General features: G+C 37.3%; 1 protein-coding gene across 1 annotated transcript in view; it reads left to right on the top strand.

Moving 5' to 3' along the window:
- DLG2 (discs large MAGUK scaffold protein 2) overlaps positions 1-24,212 on the top strand; it is a 2,219,272-nt gene that overhangs the window by 438,166 nt on the left and 1,756,894 nt on the right. The window contains exon 4 of the mRNA XM_065936970.1: positions 19,286-19,360. Within this exon, the coding sequence (XP_065793042.1) occupies positions 19,286-19,360 (75 nt within the window). The remainder of the gene's footprint in view (positions 1-19,285; positions 19,361-24,212) is intronic.

Raw genomic sequence — 24,212 nt, forward strand, 5'->3', positions numbered from 1 at the left:
CCCATCACATTCTTCCCCACAAGGGGTCCACCTTCTAGCACTTCTGGCTGAGAGGTTTTCCTCAGGTTTTGCTTTGCTGAAGCTTCCTGCGAGACTGGAACTGCTGACTAACTCCCGGGTCTGTCCGGGCTCAGCCTCATCTGTGGCACAGCTGAGGGCACACCTGACCACACTCCCACCAGCGTCCAGTGGCAGGAGCACAGGTACTTCCACCGGCTCTCTTCCTTCCTTCCCATCTTGGCATGAAATGCACTGAACCGTCCCCTTACGTCCTGTGACCTCTTGGCTCTCTCTCCATTCTCCCTTCTGTTGTACCCACGGTGGAAATAAATTCCTCTTCATAGCTTGCTCCATAGTCTTAAGAATAATGTGAGAAGATGAATGAAAGGAGAGATTATGACAAATCAAGACAAGGCACTGCATAATGGCAATATAAAAGGATCCATTAGACATACCAGAGAAGTGTTTTTCTTTTTCATTTTTCTGCATGTAAAAGGCAGGAAATGATTATGGCCTGTTTCATAATAATCTAACACCCCCCTCCCCCACCCTGATAAAGTAATCCTAGATCTCACCCATATGACTCAGATTGCTTAAGGTCTTAAGTGCTCCAGTCTGACCAGACTGATTTACAGAACCTTATAGTTTTGGGGTATGATATTTTCGTCCAGAAAATCATCAGAGCAACCAAAAACTCAGATTTTCTTTCACATGGATCCCAAGATCATTTCTGATGTTAAGATAAGTCACTTGTATAAGATTGAATCTACTCTTTTGAGTGTTTTTGTCCAGGTTCCATTTTAGCCCCTTTGTCACAAATGTCAGTACTGAGAAAGGAGAAGTGACATGACTTAGTTGAAGAGCAGCGCTCTGGTGCAAGACTGAGATTTAAACTGTTGTTCTCACACTTACTGACTTTTGGACTTGAATAAGTTTTTAACTTCCCTGAATCTCAATTTCCTCATTTGTGAAAAAGATATGATATCACCTATATGTAAGCGGTGTTGCAGTCAAGTATTGAAAGTACCCAGCGCAATATCTGGCATAATGAAACAATTAACTAAGGGATAATTTATTGATCAACTCCCAAGATATACCTTTAATTTATCCCTTTCTTTGAGTATGGTCATTGAGAAAAACGTGGTCATCCCAATAAACATGATTTAGTGACTGATACAACATGCTTTATAGAATGGACAGTTCTTAAATATGTCTTTAATAATTAAAATATAATAATCCCAATGATTGTGATAGCTAGAATACAAGGCTTCCCTGGTGGCTGTCAGTAAAGAATCTGCCTGCAATGCAGGAGACCTGGGTTCCATCATCCCTGGAGAAGAGAATGACAACCCACTTCAGTATTCTTGCCTGGAAAATTCGATGGACAGAGGAACCTGGTGGGCTACAGTCCATGGGGTCACAGAGTCAAACACCACTGAGCACCTAACACCCAGAAAACAAGGAAAATAATGTTAGCCTCTGTTAAACCAGAAACATACTGTTAGATGATTGATCAATAGGACAGCAGTTCTGGATAGCAGGCAGAATATTTTGGGCTAAATTTAATAAAATGTGAACAGTTGGTAGAATTTTTCTCTTGCTATGTAGGAATTCTCAAGTATCATATGCAATAGCATATGGGATTTGATACAAAAGCAGAAGAAATTTGGAACTGTGAAAAAAATCAAAGTAAATCTGTACTTTGTAACTTTGGACACCTAAAGGCATCTGGACATCACTGTCCCTTCCTGTAAAACAGGTGTATATTAATGCATCTTTGAGGTCCTTCCTTTTTCATCCTAATCTAATGTTATTCTAAAGTATATTATCTCTGCAACTAAAATTATTCATGTACACTAAGTATCTTAAAAAGTAGTAGTGGGTGAATCATATTTCAGGTGTCCATTAATTAGACATTTAAAAAAGTTTTAAAAAATCTATTAAGATAGTTGCAATGTGGTGGCTCAGGGGTAGAGAATCTACCTGCTAATCCAGGAGACACAGGTTCGATCCTTGAGTCAGGAAGATCCCCTGGAGTAGGAAATGGTAACCCACTCCAGTATTCTTGCGTAGAAAATTCCATGGACAGAAGAGACTGGTGGGATACAGTCCACAGGGTCGCACAAAGTTGGACACAACTGTGCATGCACTCACACCCGTATTATTATTCCTTAATTTTTAAAATATTACATGATGGTAGTATCAGTTGTTAATATGTGTAACAGGTTAATGTGCATAATAAAATTCAAATAGCAGAATGAAATGTGGACCAGGCAGCATAAAAGAGGGTTTTATTGATGTCAATTCTACATCTGTTCTGTGAATAACACTTTTTGTACTCATCAACCCACCATCTTTTTAAAAGAGAGTCCTTTAGAATTTCTAAAAGGGAATAGCTGTTGCTGGGAATTTGAAAGATATTTTTGCTAATGCTAATACTATTATTTATTATTTTTAATAGAAAAAGTGTTATGTTGTACTCTTATATTAATCATGGAAGTATTCCCAACTATAGGTTTGTTTTTTTTATTTGAGAGGAACTAAAATAATTTTTATTTTCCAAAAGAGCTTTATGTAGAGAAAATGAAACAAATCACCGAGGCAACAAATGTTTTTTCGGAGTGGCTCTGTCTTCATCGACAAAGCTATTTATTCACGCGGTTATATAGTTGCATCTGCTCTCATGCAGCTATAGAAGCAGCACATCCATTCATTCATCTTATTCATTTAACAAGTATTTATTGAATGCTTAATATGTGCCTGACACTGGAAGGCATGGGGATATAATGAACAATCTGTTCTTGTGAAACTTTTAGTCTGATGGGAAAACAACCAATTATAGAAATAACAATGTGTGATAGGAGGTAAGTGTAGGGTGCTTTGAAATGAGCACAGGGCTACCTAAGAATCTGCTGGGTTGGATTACAGGGTAGGTAGGGATTTCATATCAGGAAAGGGTTTTCTGAGGAAGTGACAATTAGACTGATATGCAGAATGGAGGGCACAATGGGGGAAATAGTGTTTTAGGTCAAGTCCTAGATGTGACAGATGGCTAGAAGAGAGAAAAGTGGGAGAATGGCATAGCCCAGTGTGGCCTGGATGTACAGTGTCCACCGTGAGTAGCAAGATAACAAAGGATGCAGAAAGAGTAGAGGCCCAGTCATAAATATCAAGTTGAGGTATTATCTTAAAGGAAATAGAATTGTCCTTCCATCATTAACCCTGGTCTCAAATCCCAGTTCGCCCTGACTTCTCACCCATTTCATTTCTCTGATTTGAGCTCTCTGCTATTATCTGCCACATCCCCGTTTGCCCATCCTTACGCCTGTTCAGTAAAAATAGTGGTTTTACCTTTCAGTAACTAGATGATCTTCTCTGAAATGTAGTTTTCTCTTCTATAAAATGGTCCATATCTTTCAGGATTGTTTTGACAATAAGAACTATAAAGTACTTCGCATGTTATGTTGTAGGGGTGTGTACTTTTATTTAATTATGGTGCAAGTGGGGGGCCCTGTGGAGGGCCACAGTCTCCCCATCTTCTTCTCTTTTCATGATGCTTTTCTCATAACTTTCCTGCCAGTGACATTGATCCTGAAGCATAACATCTCAACCAAGCATCTGCAACATGGCAGGTCCACTTAACAGAAACTGGAACAGGAGGCTTAATGGATCAGGAAAAATCTGCTGGGTGGCAGAGAGAGGCAGAAATACAGCTAATAGTAGGGAAATTTTTAATAAACTCTGGCCTTTTAGTATAGAAAAGGGACAAGAGCCAACGTGAAAAGATTTCATGACTACATTAGTAACCTGGGATTAAGCATTTTAATTGCATAAAACACTTTAGCATATTAATTGCATTAATATAATAGCTTAAATTTCCTTTATTAAGTATTCCATACAGCTCCCAGAATGGTCAATCTAATATAAACGTCCAACGGCATAACTCTCACATGGAGGCCCTGCTTGAATTCAAGATGAGTGATTGTCCAGATTCTTAGCTTAGTATGTAGATCTCCCTGGACCTTGCACCTCATTTCTTGTCCTGTCTCATCTTCCATTAGTCTGCTTTCTATTTTATACTCCAGGAATGTTAAAAAAAATTCATGGACCAGACTACTTCTATGTCTATGCTACTTTTTCTGTCCTTCCTTAACTCATTGGCCCACTGGCCTTGCTGGCGCTGCTCTGTTCTTTGAAGGCGTTAGCCATGTCTCTGCTTTGGAGACTTGCACTCACTAGTCCTCTGTTTAGATGGCGTCATCCATCTGTCTCAATCTTACTTATCTTCTAGTTCTGGCTGTTCATGCCATAAGCTTTCCTAACATCTCCAGTGAGATTTGGCATATTGAATTCCTGGGACATATTTCTGACACGGAGACACCTTAACTCCTCTACTCCTTAGACTATCTAAGAAACAACAAAGCAGTTTCTTAGAGGGAATTCAAACCCAGGTCTTTCTCACTGACGTCCATGTTCCTCTCCACTATCATTGTCTCTTGGTTATAACGTAGTTAAAACATACTCTTGATACTACATTTTGGATTTGGTTCCTCTCAACCTAAGCATCTAATTAAATAAAAATAATGCACCCACATAATGGTTAATTTAAAGTTATTCATAATTAACTGTAGGCTTGTATTTTTTGGACACATATCCATAGCTTGTAAAAGTAAACTTTTAGAAATGGAATAAAAATGTATCATATGAATCATACCAGTCATCTGTTGATACAGCTGTAGTAAATAGTCTTTCCTGCCAAACCTGATTACCAGGATGTTATTCACAACATCAGCCCTTTCTTGACACTATGAGTAAAAGCTACGCATGTTGTGAAAAGCTATGACTTTGGGAGAATTATCCTTTATAAGACTTTTAGGTAAATTTTATTTTATGAGACAGCTGTGGGTTTGCAAAGGAAATAAGTGCAAATCATATTTTGCAAGTCAGATAACATTTAAGCACATTTATTGTGTTCAAAATTTTTTAAATGCATAACTGTCTTTATAAAGTATAAAGTAATTTATCACTTCCTTTTATTATTTACCCATTATTTCATCTGAATGTTTATAGATAAGTTTTTCTTAAAGCAGATTATCCATGATTACAGCTTTCTGAGAGACCTGTCTCATTGCACATATGCATGTTTCACCAAAGGCAATTTGGGAATGTGTGTTGGACCAAGGTTCAGAAAATGAAGTTATAGATGTGGATTTGCCATTTATTATGTTAGTAATTTTAGTCAATTCAGTTTACTCTCCCTGAGTCTTATTTTCTCAAGTCTGAAATGGGGATAATAAAACTGACTTATGCGTACTTCCTTCACAGGATTATTGTAGAGAATCAAATGAGTTTATTTAAAAATTATAAAATACTTTAGACATGGAAAGGATGAGTAAAATTATTGAAAGGAGGAAATCCTAGAGTAAATTGAGATCTTTTGTACTATTAACATACTGGGAGGTGGAAAAAATGAGAGCTGTAACCATGTATGTGTTAGAGCTAATTTTATGTTAATTACAGGGACCCAAGCAAATTGGCCTTACAATTATTGGGTCTCCCAGAAAACTGAGTATTGGGCATTTGGGCAGCAGCTGGCATCCACAACTGAATTTGGCTTAGAGTGGCTGCACAGTGTAGGGCTCAGAAGCATGGCTTTTGGAGTCAGATTCTTGCTGGAGTCCTAGTTCTGCCAGTTATTAGTTCTGTTGTCTGGGCCAAATTACTTAACCTAAGTCTCAGTTTCTTTATTTGTAAAATGAAACAATAATAAGCACTTCAAAGGGGTGTTGTGAGGATTAAATACAATGTTCATTGCCTCCACAAACATTTGCTGAGTGCATACATGTGCCAGGCAGTACTGTAAGCAGTAGAGATGTAACAGTGAGTAAAGACATGGACCCTGCTCTCAGAGAACTTACGTTATAGAGTGAAGAGACTGGCCTTACTCGGCACACAGATGGAAAACATGATAGCAGTAGCTGCTATAATTTAAAAAGCTGAGAAAGGGAATATAGAAAGACAGATGAGTATAAAAAGAGAGAAGGGCTATGCTAGATAGGGCAGACAGAGACATTCTCTCTGAAAAGGTTCTCGGAACTTGAAAGGCACAACTTTATGAAGATCTTGGGAAAAACATTCTAGGCAAGCGGGACAGCAAATATAAATATATACATAGGGCTTAGTATAGTGGCTATACATAATGTGTGGTCCCCGTATAGCTGTGAATTTTTCTGTTTCTCCTCCTCATTTTCCTCTTTCATTTTCTCTTATTTAGGGAATTTGACATTTAAGGATAAATTTCAAAGTACAATCACTAACTCAACAAGTCATTTACCACTGTAGTGGCAAACTTTTATTACATAGTCATGGTGATGGGTATTTCCTCTGGCCTTTCATGAATCTTTCCCAGGTTAGTATGTGTTTATTGATGAGAAAAAAAGACCAGATATTTTAACCTTTTCTAGTGTACATTCACAATTAGTACCAGATTCGAAATCCTATGAAAATAGTCTCCCCCAAATACCTCTATTCCAATATTCCTGCACACACATATCCATTTCTTTGCATCTAAGTAATTCAGTTCTTGAACTAAACTTTCAGAAGGCAACAGGTTTTGTGAAAAAGTGGTTTGACAGTAAATGAATAAATTCTTAGAATTTAGAGTTTTATTTACCCATTAAGTAATCTTAAGTCAAAAGTTCCAGGAAAATAGCCGTTCTTTGGAGCCCTCTGAGAATAAATCCTTCTCCTGCTCTATTGTCTGCTCCTTGGATGGTATGCTTCTTTCTCACTTGTTACGGTTAGATAATGCAAGTTGTTCTACCCTACCACAGTGCCATTTCCCAATTATCCTTAGAAAAGTGGGAACTGATCTCCGTTTTTATTTTCCCCTAAATTTCAGTCTATCCCAATTCTCATTCATTCTTCCTACCTTCTCCCTCCTTTTACCCCTCGACATTTTTTACACTGTTAACTGGGACCTTCCTTACAAAATAAAAATACATGCACACACATACCTGTGTGTATACTTTGTATGTATGTTGCAATTCTGATTAATACCCTTCAGGAGTTCCCAGTACCCTACTTCCTCATTATTCAAAGTGTGGTCTGTTGACCAATTTCAATGGCATCCTTTCAGAGCTTGTTGGAAATGCAGAATCTTGAGTCCCATGCTAGAACTACTGGGTCAGAACTTGTGTTTTAGCAAGATAACTAGATGATTTGTATACTCAGTTGCTTCTGCACCCTTGGATTTAAGAATTGGCTTATTGGCTAAAGTTTACTAGCTTAACCTCACATACATGGCCCTCTTTCCTCTGGCCCTTGTCTAACTTTCCTGTCTCTGATCCCATCACTCTTTGTGCCTTAGATTAAACTGTAGTCAATTATATTTAGTTCCCCAAACAATCTGAATGCCATTCTGTTTCTTTGTACCTGCTTTTCTTTTTGTCTAGAATGCCTTTCAACTCTCTAGCCTATGCTTTCTTAATAAGCTTTTTTTAACCTTTAAGGCTCGACTCAAATGCAGATTTCTTTGTAAATACCTTCCTTGATACTGTTCTCCTGAACCGAGCTAGTCAGTCTTTGTGTCCTAAGTATGAGGCCTGTGTCTGTGTGAAAGTGAAAGTCACTCTGTCGTGTCTGACTCTTTGACCCATGGACTATATAGGCCATTCTCCAGGTCAGAATACTGGAGTGGGTAGCCTTTTCCTTCTGCAGGGGATCTTCCCAACTCAGGGATCAAACCCAGGTCTCCCACACTGCAGGCGGATTCTTTGCTGGCTAAACCACAAGGGAAGCCCCTATCTGTGTAATAGTCATCATGTAGTACAATTAGTTTTTACACATGTCTATCTCTTGCTAAAATGTGATGTCTTTGAAGGTGGTGGGGAAGTTATTAGTCCTGTTTATAGCCACTGATCTAGTATGGTGCTGACAGGTATACTGTAAGTGTTGCTTGATTCTTTCATGTAACAGACATTTGGTAGACATTGCTGACTAAGTAAATGAACTAGGAAGGAAGTTGATGGAAGCACTTCCTTCCTGCAACTTATGCACACACATATGTGTATGTTTATATAACATGTACTTCACAAGAAATACTGGTGAAAGGTATCTTTGTATTCTGATCAATAGAATGTTCAGTTGACAGGCAAGTGGTGAACTTCTCTGTGAATGATTGCCTGACCTGAAATGATACTTGAAATGTCATTTTAGTACAAAAGAAATGGTATAAAAGAGGTAAAAGTCCTCGAATGCTCCAAGAATAATGGCAACTGGATCACATCTATGACAAAACAACTTATAATGAGCATCATTTAAACCTTTAAGAGTCAAATATAAAATACTTGTAGGTCAGTAGCACATTTGTGTTAATATTAAATAAAAGCTAAAGCAGCCAGATCAGATTTTCAGTTTGATTAAAAAAAAAAAGCCAACTTATATCTGTTTAGCTTCTCAGAGATTCTATATAATATGATACTTAACCTAGTTTTAAGGGAAATTATTTGACTTTATAATATGTATATAATATTTTAGTATAAATATAAAGGTCTAATAATTTTTAATTATATAGCATATTTTAGTATAAAACATTAAAATCTGTCTTAAAGCTGTGCAATAGAATATCAAAAAATAGCTTTATTGTCCTAAATCATTAGGTCATAAAATAATTGAAGAAATAATAAAAGTAGTTTTTTTTTCTCCCCCCCAAAGCAGGATGCATTAGGTTGCACTCAGCTTTCACGGTACAAACTTTTCTAGGAACCGAATGTGTGTTCACAGCACTTCTGCCTTTTTTTTTTTTTTAAATTGCTTTGCATTTTAGAGAACAAAATGTATCAGTATCATTGAATGGTTTTACCCCAAGTAACCTCCAAAAGGAAGTTAAAAAAACATAATAATGATTACTGCTTGGAATCTCTCCAACTAACTGTAAAGATGACCTCAGCACTATGCAAACAGAGCCCCAAATAGGTATTATGTTATTTTGTGGTTGAGATAGGAGTTAAAATTTTTAGTCACTTTCAAATATGTTCTTAAATGATTCTGAAAACCCTAGACAGAAATGCCTCAGAATAATCAAATATATCACTTTTCCATGTGGCAATAAAGGCGACAACAGAGATTCTCCCTGAAGACCACTTACTTGCACATATTTTTTAAAATTCCAAAAGTCAGTTCTAAAGATATGTGTCATACCATTTATTATCCATATCAGCAAGAGTTGTTTTGGCCCATAAAACACAGTTGAAATAGTATTAAAACAAAACTTACCTCTCCTATAGTTCATACTTTTACAAAGAGATATATAATTTATCACATTGTATTTATGGTATCTCCAAAAAATTATTTTCAAATATGGTTCTAAATAGAAAATGTGACGAGGAGTTAGAGATTTTCTTGCTAATAAAAAGTACTTGAAAATCCTTTGCTAAAGATACTGTAAATAAAAACATGCTTTTAGCAAAAAAAAAAAAAAAGAAAAGAAATTCTCCCTTCCTGGTCTTTGTTCTAACTCCTCTAGGATTTTAAGCATTAGTGCTTTTTTGCTAGTCCTTTAAAACAAAACTGTCCTGAATTAATACACATGTAATTTACTTAGCAATCCGAAGTTCTATTTAAATCAAGGACAGGTCTAATTGTTAGTTCTTCCTGGCTGACTGCTTGATGTTGGCTATGGTGCCTGATCTACAAAAGCCTGAACATTCTTTCATTGATTAACATTTGTCCAAAAGCATATATTCATAGGTGTCAGAAAGACAAGGCACATACAAAAATAATATCCATCTACCCTTCTTACCTTTGTGTTAGGCTTTGGCAGAATTTTTAATATCTGAGAAAAACCTCTGACAAGAGAGAACTAGGTACATGTAAAGTGATGGCATTCTGTGTGTACTTTTCAGAAAACACTGTCCAATGTAAATGCAATTTTTGGAAACTCAAGAAGATTATAAGAACAAATTGATATGAACTGCATATTTAATAGGTTATAATTATGTCTTATCAAAAGCTCAACTTTTTAAATCCTTTATTCTTTAGAAATATGGTAATTGTCCCCTTTCCTATGTAGTTAATTATAAATTTCAGGAAGAATTAAGTCGGCTAAAACTCTTGAGTGTTTTTTCTTTGTCTCTATGGTAGCAGTGAAAATAGAAATGAATTGCTTTGATCTTGTTTCTGAATGGCATTTCTTTCCTCAAAGGATGGACCTTATTTGGCAGACCTGAGATTTTAGATATTTTTCATTAGCTGTTTATTCAAAAGAGGTATTTTTTACAGATGAATTTTAAAATGTGTCACGAAGAAAAATGAAGCTTGTTTTAAAAATCACAGGCTTTGTTTCCACAGGAGTTTGTAGTTTATGATATAATAGATCTGCCAATGAAAAATATTCATTGACTCTGGTAGTAGATAATGTTCAAAGTTTCTTTCTTGCAAGGAGAAAAGTACAATTGTAGTTCATTTCTGTTGTCTCATCTTATTATGTCAGTGGGATGCAGTGACAGCATGCAAATATCAATGTCATTTAAAGTATTTTACAAGACTGTATTTTTTAATCTTGTGTTTAGAAGCTTAAATTACTCTATTGAATCTAACTCTATGTAGCAATAATTCAACTTTGGAGATTTCTGGAGTTTCAGGGTTTATTGGAAGATGCTTCCACAGAATTCTATAATATAATATATTTCTTAGAAATATTTATAGACCAGTTATTTCAAATATGTGATACAGACTGCAGAGTCCATTCTAGCTCCCAAATTTAGTCATCCAAAAACTGTTACACTATTTGAGATGTTCTTTCCAACTTAAATTGAAAACTTAGATTTAAAATTCCTGATGTGTGTAAAGTACTTTCTTATAAGCGGGAGACCTGCGTTTGGTCCCTGGGTTGGGAAAATACCCTGAAGAAGGGAAAGGCTACCCGCTCTAGTATTCTGGCCTGTAGAATTCCATGGACAGTCCATGGGGTCTCAAAGACTCAGACACGACTGAACGACTTTCACTTTCATCATTTTTCTCATTTAATTTTCATAGTGAACATGTGAGATTTGTGAGATATGTATTATTTTATACTTAGGGTACGAAAATAGGCTTAGAGAAGCTAAGTGGAATAGGAGGAAAATCTCTGTTTAATAAGATAAATATAAATCTTATTAACAAATGTCTCTAATAAATATATTTTATTATATAAATAAATACACTTCTAATTAGAATGTATATTGGACCCTGGGTTAAATATATTCCATTATTATTTTGTATAATCCTAATAATCCTTTAAACTGGGTATTATTCTGTCCACTTTATGGATGAGAAAACTGAAATTCACAGAGTCTAAGAAACTTATTCACAGAGCTAAAAAGTGACAGATTTAGCATTCTCAATAGGGAATCTAAAACAATGGATTCCTCATTGTTTTAAACGCTTTCTTCCACTGCCTTTCAGGATAAGTAATTTAATGTTAGAATGAACTAACAACTCATGTCAAGTACCTGCCATCTAATAGTACTCAATAAATATTATTTTATTATAGACCTGGAAAATGCCTTCTTCCAGGGCCCTCTCTCCATTGATGCCTTGAAATAAGTTACAACAGTGACCCTCATGGATAATGAATATTTAAATGTGGTCTGCTTTGAACATTCCGAGCTTATATAACTCATCATAGTTAATTTATCCAGGTAACCAAATGATTAGAAAATATTTTAACATGGCATATTTAATCCTCTTATGCACTGGTTAGCACCTCTGCTAACCTAGGCAAATGCCTGCTTGGAGAGTCACAAGAGATTTTGGAAAACGTGATCATGACTCAGCATTGCCATCACTGTCTACTGAAAAACTCTCTCTCTCAGCATTCAGCATCCTTTGGAGAATGGGTCAGCAGCATTTTTCTCATTTGCAGAAGAGCTGAATGCATGATTTCCCAGCACGATGTCAATCTTACTAAGGATTTCCTCAGAAACTAGTTAGGCCAACTCATTTTAAACATCTTTGACACCTGAGAAAATATTAATAAAAAGAAGCAAGTACAAAGATAAGCCCAGAAAGGGATAAAGTTGAATATTGAGGAATTAAGCCCAAAATTTAATGAGAAATGTTAATGCTGACCATGAGTGGGTTTATCATCTGTAGTTGATATCTTGAACAAGCAGGATGTAGTACTAGAAGCCTTCTTATTTGGGCTCTCCATTGTTACTTTAAAACTTCTTAAATCAAAAAAAAAACAAAAAAAAAAACAAAAAAAAAACTTCTTAAATCAGAGTAGAGTTGATGAATGATATTGTGTATTATATGTGTACAATATAGTCATTTACAATTTTTAAAGATTATACTCTGCTCACCATTTTTATACAATATTATCTATATTTTCTGCATTATATAATATATCATTGTAGCTTATTTTATACAAAATTGTTTATTTAAAGCTTCTTAGTGTCAGTGTTCCCTGCTTTGCTCTCTTGATGAAAACTCAGGCAGTCCATGACTTTCCAGGCACTTGCAAAGAATTAAAAGTCCTACAGTCACTTAAAATCACAAATACAGCCTCAATTAAGTAATTAAAATTGTCCAGTCTCAAATATTAATCAGAACTCTGAACACTTTTCCTAATTAAATATTCTCTTTTTCTTACTGTGGGGTCTTCAGATAGAGTGTCTGCTTTGGGGTAATGCTATATGTAGGGCTAGGGTTTCTTTTTTTTTTTCTTCTTCTTTCTCATTTGCTAGTTAGTTATTGGTCCCTCCAGGTTTGAAGCATGGTAGGGAAATAAAAAAAAAGGAGAGCAGAAAGTTATTATGCTGGGATTGTCATATTTTTTGCTCTCTGAGCCTGACATCATCATAATGATAATAATAACAAAAGCAAAGAAAATAGCTGATGCTTATGTAATGTCGATTATGTCTAGAAATAATTCTAAACACTTGTATTAATTCTTTTAATCTTCATGACTGAGACAGAGAGTTTAGCAGTAGACCCTGGGTCATCACTGTTGTGGGAGAAGGCAATGGCAACCCACTCCAGTACTCTTGCCTGGGAAATCGCATGGGCAGAGGAGCCTGGCGGGCTGCCGACTATGGGGTCGCACAGAGTCGGACACGACTGAAGTGACTTAGCAGCAGCAGCAGCAGCATCGCTGTTGTGGGTCTTGGGGAGTTTCTCTTTCTGGGCCTGCCTACATTTCCTGTGGGGCTACCCTGGTGGCTTACTGGTAAAGAATCTGCCCACCAATGCCAGGAGACACAGGTTTTGTCCCTGGGTCAGGAAGATCCCCTGGAGAAGGAAATGGTGACCCACTCCAGTATTCTTGCCTGGGAAATCTCATGGACAGAGGAGCTTGGCAAGCTATAGTTCATGGGTGGCAAAGAGTTGGACACGACCAAGCAACTAACACTTTCTATGCATCTTTATGGCAGAGTAGGAAGCTAATTGGATGGAAACCTTTATTTAAGTTCAATTATTCATATACATATGTGTATATACAACCATGCATGTACGGATGAATCTATACATACACATTATATAGCTCTATAAAATCAATGATTTGAAGGTATCCTAAGAGTTGTGTTTTCCCCCCAATTTTTTGATGTTTATATAAATATACTAAAGCATATATTTGACTAGAAGTCAGCAAATGTGTTTTCTAGTAATTTTAGTAAGCATTAATTCTTAAATAGTGATGTTTACAGTAATTTGTCCTTTAAATATAAGTATTCCTTACATTTGTAGCATACTTTACATCTCACAGTGTGCTTGCAAACACAGGAGTACGGTCATTTTAGTTCTGCCATGGCACTTAATTTTGCCCCTTGGAAACATCATGTTTTAATCTCTTTTTCTTTATCTGTCAAACTTCTGAGAGTTTCAGAAAAGATGGGAAAGACACCTTATGTGCTTTTCCAGAGACAAAACTCAGGAGAACTTCTTGAGTTTTTTTTTTTTTTTTTTAAATAGTATCAAGACTGGATCCCTCCAGATCCATTCTGTGGCAGGACTCCCTGCTGTTCATAAGCTGTGAAGTAGAAATAAATTAGGGGAATGGCTGAAGTCTGCTTTCCCTGTAGCATAGAATCATACTTGCCCTCATTCCTAGGTTTCTGTGACCCAAAACAAGGGGTTTCCTCACCAAGTCCAAGGACACCCTGATTCACTATTAGCTGCTGCTGGCGCACCTTCAGCTGGAAGGCCCTCTGCTCATCCTTTCACTCCTGAAATCTTCCTAGAAAACTGAAGTATCTTCTCTATAAAGCCGTACCTGACTCAGCCAGTCAAAGTTCAAGAGTCTAGCCTTTGGCCTCAGTTTCTCTGAACCATTTTTCAGGGTCCTTGCTCATCACTTACTCCTGACCCTAAAAATGGATGAGATCTTTTTCATCTGTTCATGTCACATTTTATTTATAGCATATGGTATACCATATATCAGCTTTCATGTTGCTTTATAATTTCATGTTTATTATGGCCCTTTTCCTTGGATTGAGAACTTCTTTAGACGTAGACTGAGTCCTGATATAGCCTTATTTCTAAATAATACAATAGCTAATTTCTTAATGAATATTTGTTGACTAAATGAATAAATGAATGAGTGGTCCTAGTTCTTAATCCTGTTTTAAAAGTAACATGTTGCATTATATCTCCTAAAATTTTGGGTGAATTTTAAGAGAGGATTTAAATTTTAATATCTCTAAATTCTGTTATCTCTATATATACCAAGCATGTTTGAGAAATGAGTTCAGTTCAGTGCGGTTCAGTCACTCAGTCGTGTCCGACACTTTGTGACCCCATGAACTGCAGTACACCAGGCCTCCCTGTCCATCACCAACTCCTGGAGTCCACCCAAACTCATGTCCATTGAGTCGGTGATGCCATCCAACCATCTCATACTCTGTCGTCCCCTTTTCCTCCCGCCTTCAATCTTTCCCAGCATCCGGGTCTTTTCAAATGAGTCAGCTCTCCGCATCAGGTGGCCAAAGTATTGGGGTTTCAGCTTCAACATCAGTCCTTCCAATGAACACCCAGGACTGATGTAAACTCCAAAACACTCTAACAAATGTAAGCCTCTGATACACAAAAAATTTTTACTCTCTCTGGGGATGGAATGGGTTGAGTAAAACATCTTTATAGCATTTTCTTGAAATTCTTACATATTTATATATTTATATAATCAATCTGAGATGTAATTGTCCAGCATATTTGGCTCATTTGCTCAGGATATTCTGGAATGAAATATGTCAAGATAATTAAAGTCAGAAAAAGACTACCAGGGAAGATGAGAGAGCTGGAGACAGCATAGTATTTTAAAAAGACCCAAACTCAATGAATAGTTTTGTCTCTTAAGAAAACATGTTTTTCAGAGTTAGCTTTGCAAATTCCTAAATTCTGGTCAAGTCATACATCAACAGTCTAGAGGCATAAATATTCAGTGTAGATGGATGAGAGGGAGAAGGGAAAGTGAAATCTGTCTTTAGGGTAATTTGTCACCACCTTCTACCTTAAACTCTAACTTGGAGAGATAGACTGGCCATTGAGGGAATTCTAATGTTTCCTCTTGACTTTTGACCTAAGAATTAACTTGAAAATAGACTAGAGAGTGTCCTTTCACCTCGTGTTTATACTGATCCTTGCTGGCCTTCCAAGGGCAGTGCTGTGCTTAGTCACGCTGCGTCTGACTCTCTGTGACCCCCACGGACTGTAGCCCGCCAGGCTCCTCTGTCCCCGGGCTCCTTTGCCTGGGGATTCTCCAGGCAAGAATACCGGAGTGGGTTGCCACGCCCTCCTCCAGGGAATCTTCCCAACCCAGTTATCACACCCAGGTCTCCACATAGCAGGCGGATTCTTTACCTTCTGAGCCTCCAGGGAAGCCCATGGCCAATGACCCCAAACTCTGTTTTGTTGCCTGCATTAAATATTAGAGAAAAAACTACTAAAGATGGAGAAGGAAAAATTCTAGGAAAAAGAGAATTTTTAACCTTTTGCTCCCCTAACTGTGATAGTTCCCTTGACCCATGTTAGATTCTCTCTTCTTTAGAAGCAGAGTAAAGGGGTTGGGGTTTTCAGCAATGACACTGAGTGGAAAACTCTTGTGAGAGTGTTTGGTCCAGCAGCTCTTAACCTTTATTATCACGCAGACTCACAGAGAAGTAACCATATCCTGTGCTAACAGTGGGTCAGAATGATAGGGATCCTCGACTGGAGGATGTACCTCTTTGGAGGAGGAAACAGATTAGATTAACTGGTGGAATATAGGTGGCTATGTGCTTCTCCGGTGGCTCAGCTGCCAAGAACTGCCTGCCTGCAATGCAGGAGACCAGGCTTTGATCCCTGGGTTGGGAAGATTCCTGGAGAAGGGGATGGCAACCCACTCCAGTATTCTTGCCTGGAGAGTCCCCTGGACAGAGGAGCCTAGCAGGCTGCAGTCCATGGGATCACAAAGAGTCAGACACAATTGAAGTGACTGAGCACACATGCAGCACTCACGTGGGTAGATATATGAGTGGATCAAATAAAATCCTCTCAATTTATAAGTGAGAAAAATGAGGTTTAATGTGTTAAAGTCACTTTCGCAAAGTTCCACAAATAGATTCATGGGGCACTAATGAAATCTAGGATCCCAACTTCTATTCCAATCTTATTTTTTTCTAGTCACACACTATAGATTACAAAATAATACATGTTTTCATAGCATCTGTCTTCAGTAGGCCTTTTTATGTATCTGTCCCGGTGTGGTCATATTGTTAATTTTCGTGGTTCAACCACCAATGGGCTTCCCTGGTGGCTCAGTCGGTAAAGAAACCTGTAATGCACGAGACCCAGGTTTGATCCCTGGGTCAGGAAGATCCCTGGAGAAGGGAATGGCAACCCACTTCAGTATTCTTGCCTGGAGAATTCCATGGACAGAGGAGCCTGGTGGACTACAGTAGCCCATGGGGTCGCAGAGTGTCTAACACTTTAACTTTCAAAACACCAATGGGAAGGCCTTAACATCTGAAACTGAGGTAATAGTGAGACAAGAAACTCAGAGAGAGTTCTCTTTCTTTGCTCCATGGTATATATCCATAGAAGTTTAACCACTCCTTATTTATGCCCCCCATCACATTTTATGAGTACTCATATTGCTACATCTAAGCACAGCTCACTTATTTATTAAATTTTGCCTCTTTACCATGTGCTCCATAAAAATACACATTATCTAGATATAAAAAGAGATTATTATTACTACCATTACTACTAATGACTATTATGAATTACTACAAAAGACACATTCTTCACCACTAACATTTGGTATGACTTCTCATAATTAGAAATAATAGCTAGCATTTTAATAATGCTTTCAAATTTCAAAAAGCTTATCTTTATATGTAGGTAAATTATATTTATCTGACTTATGCTATCAGAAAAGGAAAATAAAATTGCCCTTTTACTTTGCATGTTCTTTTTCATAACATCCTTGCAAATTATGATAGTTACCTGAAGCAAATCTTTATGATCTGAGAGCAGTCCCATGAATTAGTTTATGCTGAGTCACTCAGTCATGTCTGACTCTGTGACCCCATTGACTGTAGCCTGCTGGGCTCCTGTGTCCATGGAATTTTCCAGGCAAGAATACTGGAGTGGGTTTGCCATTTCCTTTTTTAGGGGATCTTCCTGACCCAGGGATTGAACCTGCATCTTCTGCATTGGCAGGTGTAGTCTTTACCACGGAGCCACCTGGGAAGCCCTGTGAATTAGACAAGAATCTAACTCTCTTTTACGGGTGTGACTCCCAGACTCATAGCACCTCCTGGCGGCAGGCGCGTGGTAGAGCTGAGCTTGAGATTGTGGTCACCTGACTCCAGTCCAGGGTACCTTATACACCCTGTTGGTGCTTTATGTCATAGTTTGACTTAAACAAGAATTCTGAGCCTGGAGATTGATGATCTAAGTGTGTTTTTATGGTGACTTTATCAATAATCACTCAAACAGCATTTCAGAGTTTAGTGATGCCTTAAAAATAAATCACCTAAGTAAAGGTTGCTCTGAAATGCTTACAAATCACAAAATGGGATTCTTAGCACAAATACTGAATTCAATACTTTGTTCCAGTTAAATTAGACATGTTAGGATCATTGATAAGATGAAATCATGTTAGTTAATGACATGTCTTAAGCTCCATTAAACAGAAAATGAAAAATACTAACCTCTCATAGAAGGAGCATGCATGGGCTGCAGAGTCAGTCAGATTTTTGCTGCAGTCTCAGTTATGCTGCTTTCCTGTAGGATAACTTACAAATGAGTTTCTTACCCTCTGTGAGCCTCAGTTTTCTCTTCTGTCAAATGGGCATAGCAATACTTCTATACATATTTGTTTTAACAATGAGTGATAAAATACTGAGCCCAGAATAATCTTTAGCATATTTAGTAGTTCAGTAAATCACATCTGTGGTTTATATGATTATTGCTAATATTGTTAGTAATTTTTATGTATTATACTTGAGTGTGCGATAAAATGAAAGATAAAAGTTTTGTTATAATCATTTCCTCCCCTTTTAGCACTAATCAGAGCTCTTATTACAGGATGGAGCTGTATTGCTGGTTAAAAGAAAGCACTTCATTTTCTCTAAAAGGCCAATTAGCATTGAATTTATAGGAGTTACAGCAGAAGAATAGGTTAGCCTGAGACATTTCTTATGTATGTTGTAAGTGAAATCTCTCTTATATGAAAAGAAGTGCCTGGCAAATAGTTCAGAATATTAAATCTCTGTGCTCCTGGTTTCAGTTCTTTGCACCTCAGTCTCTGATCTGACAAGAAAGGGTTCTAAAGTCTATCCTGTCCAACTTTACTTTCTCTGGCTCTATGAAATGCCCTAGAAAGATCTTCACTGCTAGTTCACAGTCTGGAAGGGGAGACAGATAAACACGTCTTTCTGTTACTTGGCTCAAGTGGCCTCACAGGGATACAGGATGTATCAGGGTCCTTGGGGAACCCAGAGGAGAGACCAGGTCTGCCTCTGGCTTTGGAGGCTTCTCAGATGGTTCCCACCGGGATCTGAGAGGCCAGCTGCTGAGAAAGCCTGATTCCAAAACCCAGAAATTAGAGTAATACAGCAAAGCAAAGAATAGCTTCTTGGGCCTTGATAAGAGTAGAAATAACATACCTCGTTTCTTTCAGCACTGCACCAAAAAATCATCTTCAAAGATTTCTCCTGTACTTGTAAATATGGCAATAAATACATTGATGATAAATCTATCAATGGGTGTATATTGCTGCACATAGTATATAGAACATAATATCATTTTTATTTATTTGCAGCAAAACCAAGGCAAGTGCCCAGCCCAGAATTGTTCGGTGGAAGGTCCTGCTTGGATGCCTGTTCACCACTGTACTGTAAGTTGCTTGGATTATTCTAAGATTGGCCAGGTTAAGAGAGAATTATTTTTATATTTTGGAACAACCTTCATGGAATGTGCTAGAATACATTCTGAAATTTTAGACTTCAGCAGACCTTTTGAAAGCAGAAAGAATGTCTCCTCAGAAAGCTCTTCATTATAAGAAACACCTTTGATTAGGGATTGCAAGTATTTCTTTTTGGAGTGAAAGCAAATTGCAAAGGATTTGTCTAAATGGATTATTGATGGTTTACAATTGAATAGTCTTTGAAATGAATGTATTTGCCCATTTATTTTTCTCAGTAGCTGCATATTCATGAATACTTGATTTTAGATGCCTTAGAGAAAGATTCTTTCTCTACTTCCATTCTTGTGTTCACTGTTTAATAGTGATGAGTACACGGATTTGCAATTTTCAACTCTTCGTGGTATAATAATAGACTCTGCATTTGTGTGAAATCTTCCATCACAGAATTTTCAAGTGCCTTAGAAACAAACAGGTACTATGTCATTATATCTGTGTAGCAAATGGAAGACTTAAATGCAGAGGAACTAAGAACAGTGCACGAATTGTAAGGCTGGGAACAGATTCTGGACACCCTGACTGTCCTTCCGTGAACTCACTCCGCTACGCTGTGTTCTGAATAAGTGAAGAAAGTGACTGATTCATATGATTTTCTCTTATACATACATTGCCTGATAGAAAGGACAGTGGTTCCTCTGGGAACTGTGTGTGCTGTAACTGACAGTTTGCATGTCATGAAATAATTTGTGTGCGATGAAGACAGAAAGTTCAAAAGTTCCTTTTGAGACATTCCCCCCATTTGACCCACCTTGCAGGAAATGTAAAGTGGTATGTGGAACTCTTTAATAAATACCCTCATCTTTTGTTGAGGTGCAGGCTTCTGAAAGGCGCAGCTGCACTATCATAGCATGACTGATGAGTGTGTTAAAAGGCAGTAGGTCTGGGGGAGCCTGCTTCTCATACAGATTGTGTGAGAAAACGGAAGCGTGTCTCTGTCTTTTGTTTATCTGTGGAAGATGAGATGGTGGGGTCACCTTTAATGAAGGAGAGATGATGGTGCTAAATTTTGGAGGCATTTTTGCAGTGTGGAGGCAGCCGAGACTTGCTCGAGACTCAGAGAATAAAAATGTCACACTTTTGTGAGCAGATGGTCAGAAGGGAGTGTATGCTTAGGGACTCTGCTGATGCCAGAGAAAAGATGGGCTTTAATAATTCTATTTCTTCATCAATCACTGCTTTTATTGTATCCCTGATGATATTTTTTCGCAATTACTGATTTATATGTCTGTTTCTCCAAGGAAATCCTGTACTCTTCAGGGTCCTACTATACCTACATTTTGGTAAATCCCTGAGTTCGTGGTAGGAGCTCTGTGAGTGTAGATTTAATAAATGCATCTTCAATCTGTCGATTTCCTCTTTATAATAATAAGCTTCGGTAAATTGTTTTCAACCCTCGTGTTTCTTGCTGAAGAAGAATAAATATATATTTTACTTTCTTAGGTGATTTCCATTTCTGACCTTCAGGTGTCCTTTTATATTTTTTCCTTCAGAGTGTGTGTTTTGAGGAATTTTGTTTTCATACTAAACAAAATTTTGTCATTTGATTCAGCTGTGTCAGGCACTATGGCAATTGCTAAAGATGAAAGATAGATAAGATAGTGATTGCATTTTATCAAACACATTCATATATTCCAGTTAATAGTTGATCCTCCAGTATTCCAGCTCCAAATAAAATAAATTTGACATTATAGTTACTTTGTATAGTCTTATTGCAGGTAAATCCATTATTAGAATACTGTGTCTTATGGTTTAACAAAAGAGTTGAGCCTTCATTATTGCCTTGGAGTTGGACCATTGAGGATCTGAGAATCCCAGATTGTCTTCCTGCTGTAGGATACTAAAGATCAAATATGGAGATGACTGCATTTAAGACCCTTCCTGAAGATCACAAGTCTGAAGGGCCAGCATTGAAATCTGACGTTAGGTTAGGTGAGAGTTAGGTTAGGTGAGAGTGTCAAAAAGATGTTTCTTCTTGCTCCTGCTTTAGCATTGGGAGCTGCTGGCTACATAAATTTCCTTTGTCATTTACTTAAAAGTAATAGTGAGTTGGACAAGAGGTTCATTGGGTTTCTCCATATGATACAGAAAAGCTTTTTGGCCAACCCAATACATCTCCTAGTGGGGCAGACACTTGCTGCAGGAATTGCGCAACCCATAATGATTCTACTTTCTCTGTTCAGTAACTCCATTCTGCAAAGGTGGGCACCTCACGGCCATGTTTGGGCTCTCTGAGTCTGTCCCGGGCTATGTCTGACTGATCCAGAGCTAAATATTTGATCCTAGGTGAGCCAGTTGGATTCTGTCTCCTGGGTATTTGAAATCTGTACCGGAGAGATATGAAACTGATAGCCATCAATATTGAATCATATGAATGACAATAGTTTGGGAAAGATCCTGTGAACCTCAGTTGCTGAAATTCCTTGAACTGCCATGTATTTGCCCTTTGAGGTTTTGTTTGCTCAAATCTCTCTTTGATTTTGTGAAAAGGTCCCAATAATCTGCTGATAACCAGTAAGTTACTTTTTTCCATTATCTACTTTTTTTTTTTTGATAACTGTAAACTGTTTTGTATTGGGCTATAACTGATTAACAGTGTTGTGGTAGTTTCAGGTGAAGCAAAGGGATTCATTCATATGTGTACATGCGTCCATTCTCCCCCAAACCCGCCCCCACCCCAATCCAGGTTGGCACATAACATTGAGCAGAGTTCCATGTTAGATTTTGTTTGTTTTGAGGAGAATTTATTGTTCTTTGATTTATTTGTAGCCAAAAAGTAAATAAAACTCCCTTAACTAATATCCCCTGGTCAGCAACATTTATGGAGCTCCCACTAGAGTTAAAGTTGATGTAATGAAAGTAATCTCAGACAGAAAGAAGTACTCAGAATTGTGGGATTTTTGATAATTTATAATAGTCCCTCCATTTCAGTATTTGGTTATATACAATAGCTGGGTACATAAAAATGAGCAAGGAATAATTTGTTAATGACTTAATCCACATTCTAAAGTGAGAAGTGTGGATAGTTAACTATACAGTAATAAAAAAGCATCTTTACATACAAAATTGTATAATATACGTAAAGTCATTCTGGTGTTAATTTTCATTTTCTCATCTCTCAAGAAATAGAGAAAATCTTAGCCTCCTGTATTTAAGAGAATGTCTTATTGGTCTCAAATGCTCCATGGACTAAAGCAGGTTTTAAATAAATTAATACATACTTGCATTCATAATAAATAGATAATTTCTGTTATCTTTGTGCACTTTGAAAATTCACTTGATTCTTTCCTACATTTCTCTCCTTATTGCCTTGTTCTTTCTTGGTGTTTCGGTCTAGCATGATTGTATCCTTATAATTGGGCTTTATTACTTTTTTCAGAACAGTCCTGGTCTTTGTGTGTTCATCTGCCCTCAGGTTTAGTTTAAATGCAGAGCTTTTGTCACTGGTTTTTCCAAGAAAATTTATCCCTCCAAATTGCTTTGCAAATGCCTGGCAGCAGCTACCTAGTGCCTCAAAAATGACTTCTATTACTTCTTGCTCATTCTCTTCTGGGAGGCTCCCTTTTTTGGCACTCCACATCTCTATAATAATGGGACTAAGAAGTATTTTTAAAGACTTTTCCTTTTAGACAGAATCATCGTGTACAGATTGTGATTCAAGCTGGATAGAAAATTTACCTCCAGTAATTATACAGAAACATGGACACATTTATAATTCCTGGATACTTGTAAGTGAAATATCTTTTCTAGTGAGAAGAGTGACCATTTTATTGTTTACTTAACTCTCCTGTACGGCTATATTAAACACTAGAATGATAGTCTTCCTCACCTCTGTACTTTAAATTTAGTTGGGTTGTATGCACATTGGTTTGTATGATCACAACTATGAACACAGTGATTACCTGAACCCCTACCACTTATTAACAAATGAGAAGAGACTCATAGGTTCTGGGACTCAGGTGAAGACAGGCAGGTCTCTGAATCTGGAGTGAAATAGGCTCAGAATTGGATTTTGGCAATTGGAAATAAAGAACCTTCAGCTTGACCAGCTGCAGGAGGCTTGACCAGCTGCTGCTGTTCGGGGCAGATCTCTGGTCCATTCAGTTTGACTCTGGCCTATGCATGGGTTGGGTCACCTTGAGGAATGTCCCCAAACACAATCCTTAGTTATTAAGCATTACTCAGAAATGACTATAACATATTATTTTATTGACTGGACATGTGATGTATCAATACATAGAATAATTGTGTGCTTGCACACCCCTTAATTCCTGGAAATTTAAAAAGAGTATCATGAGAGGAGTTTTGAACAGCTAGGTTGAAAATAAAATCTCTGCTATTTTGGAGCTTATCATGGATATTGTTATATCTACATATCTCTATTGTTATATAATATTCACCTATAAATAGATATGGGAAATATTTTCAAAAATCATTTAAGCATTTGCAAATATTAGAGCACTGTACTCTGAATATATCAATTCTTATTTACTCATTCAAGAAGCACTTACTGAGCAGATTTTATAAGTTGTAACTGACCCTTCAATTCCTCGGGATAGAACAGGAACAATACATGTGTATAACCATTATAATGGGTAATACATGCTATATAGTGGTCTTCAGTGGATGCTGAGTCAAAAAGTCATTTCCAACTCTTTCTGACCTCATGGATTGTAGCCCGCCAGGCTCTTCTATCCATGGGATTTTCCAGGCAAGAATCTTGGAGTGGGTTGCCATTTCCTTCTCCAGAGGATCTTCCTGACCCAGG

This window comes from Muntiacus reevesi, chromosome 5 (assembly GCF_963930625.1).
Source record: "Muntiacus reevesi chromosome 5, mMunRee1.1, whole genome shotgun sequence".
NCBI classification, from domain to species: domain Eukaryota; kingdom Metazoa; phylum Chordata; class Mammalia; order Artiodactyla; family Cervidae; genus Muntiacus; species Muntiacus reevesi.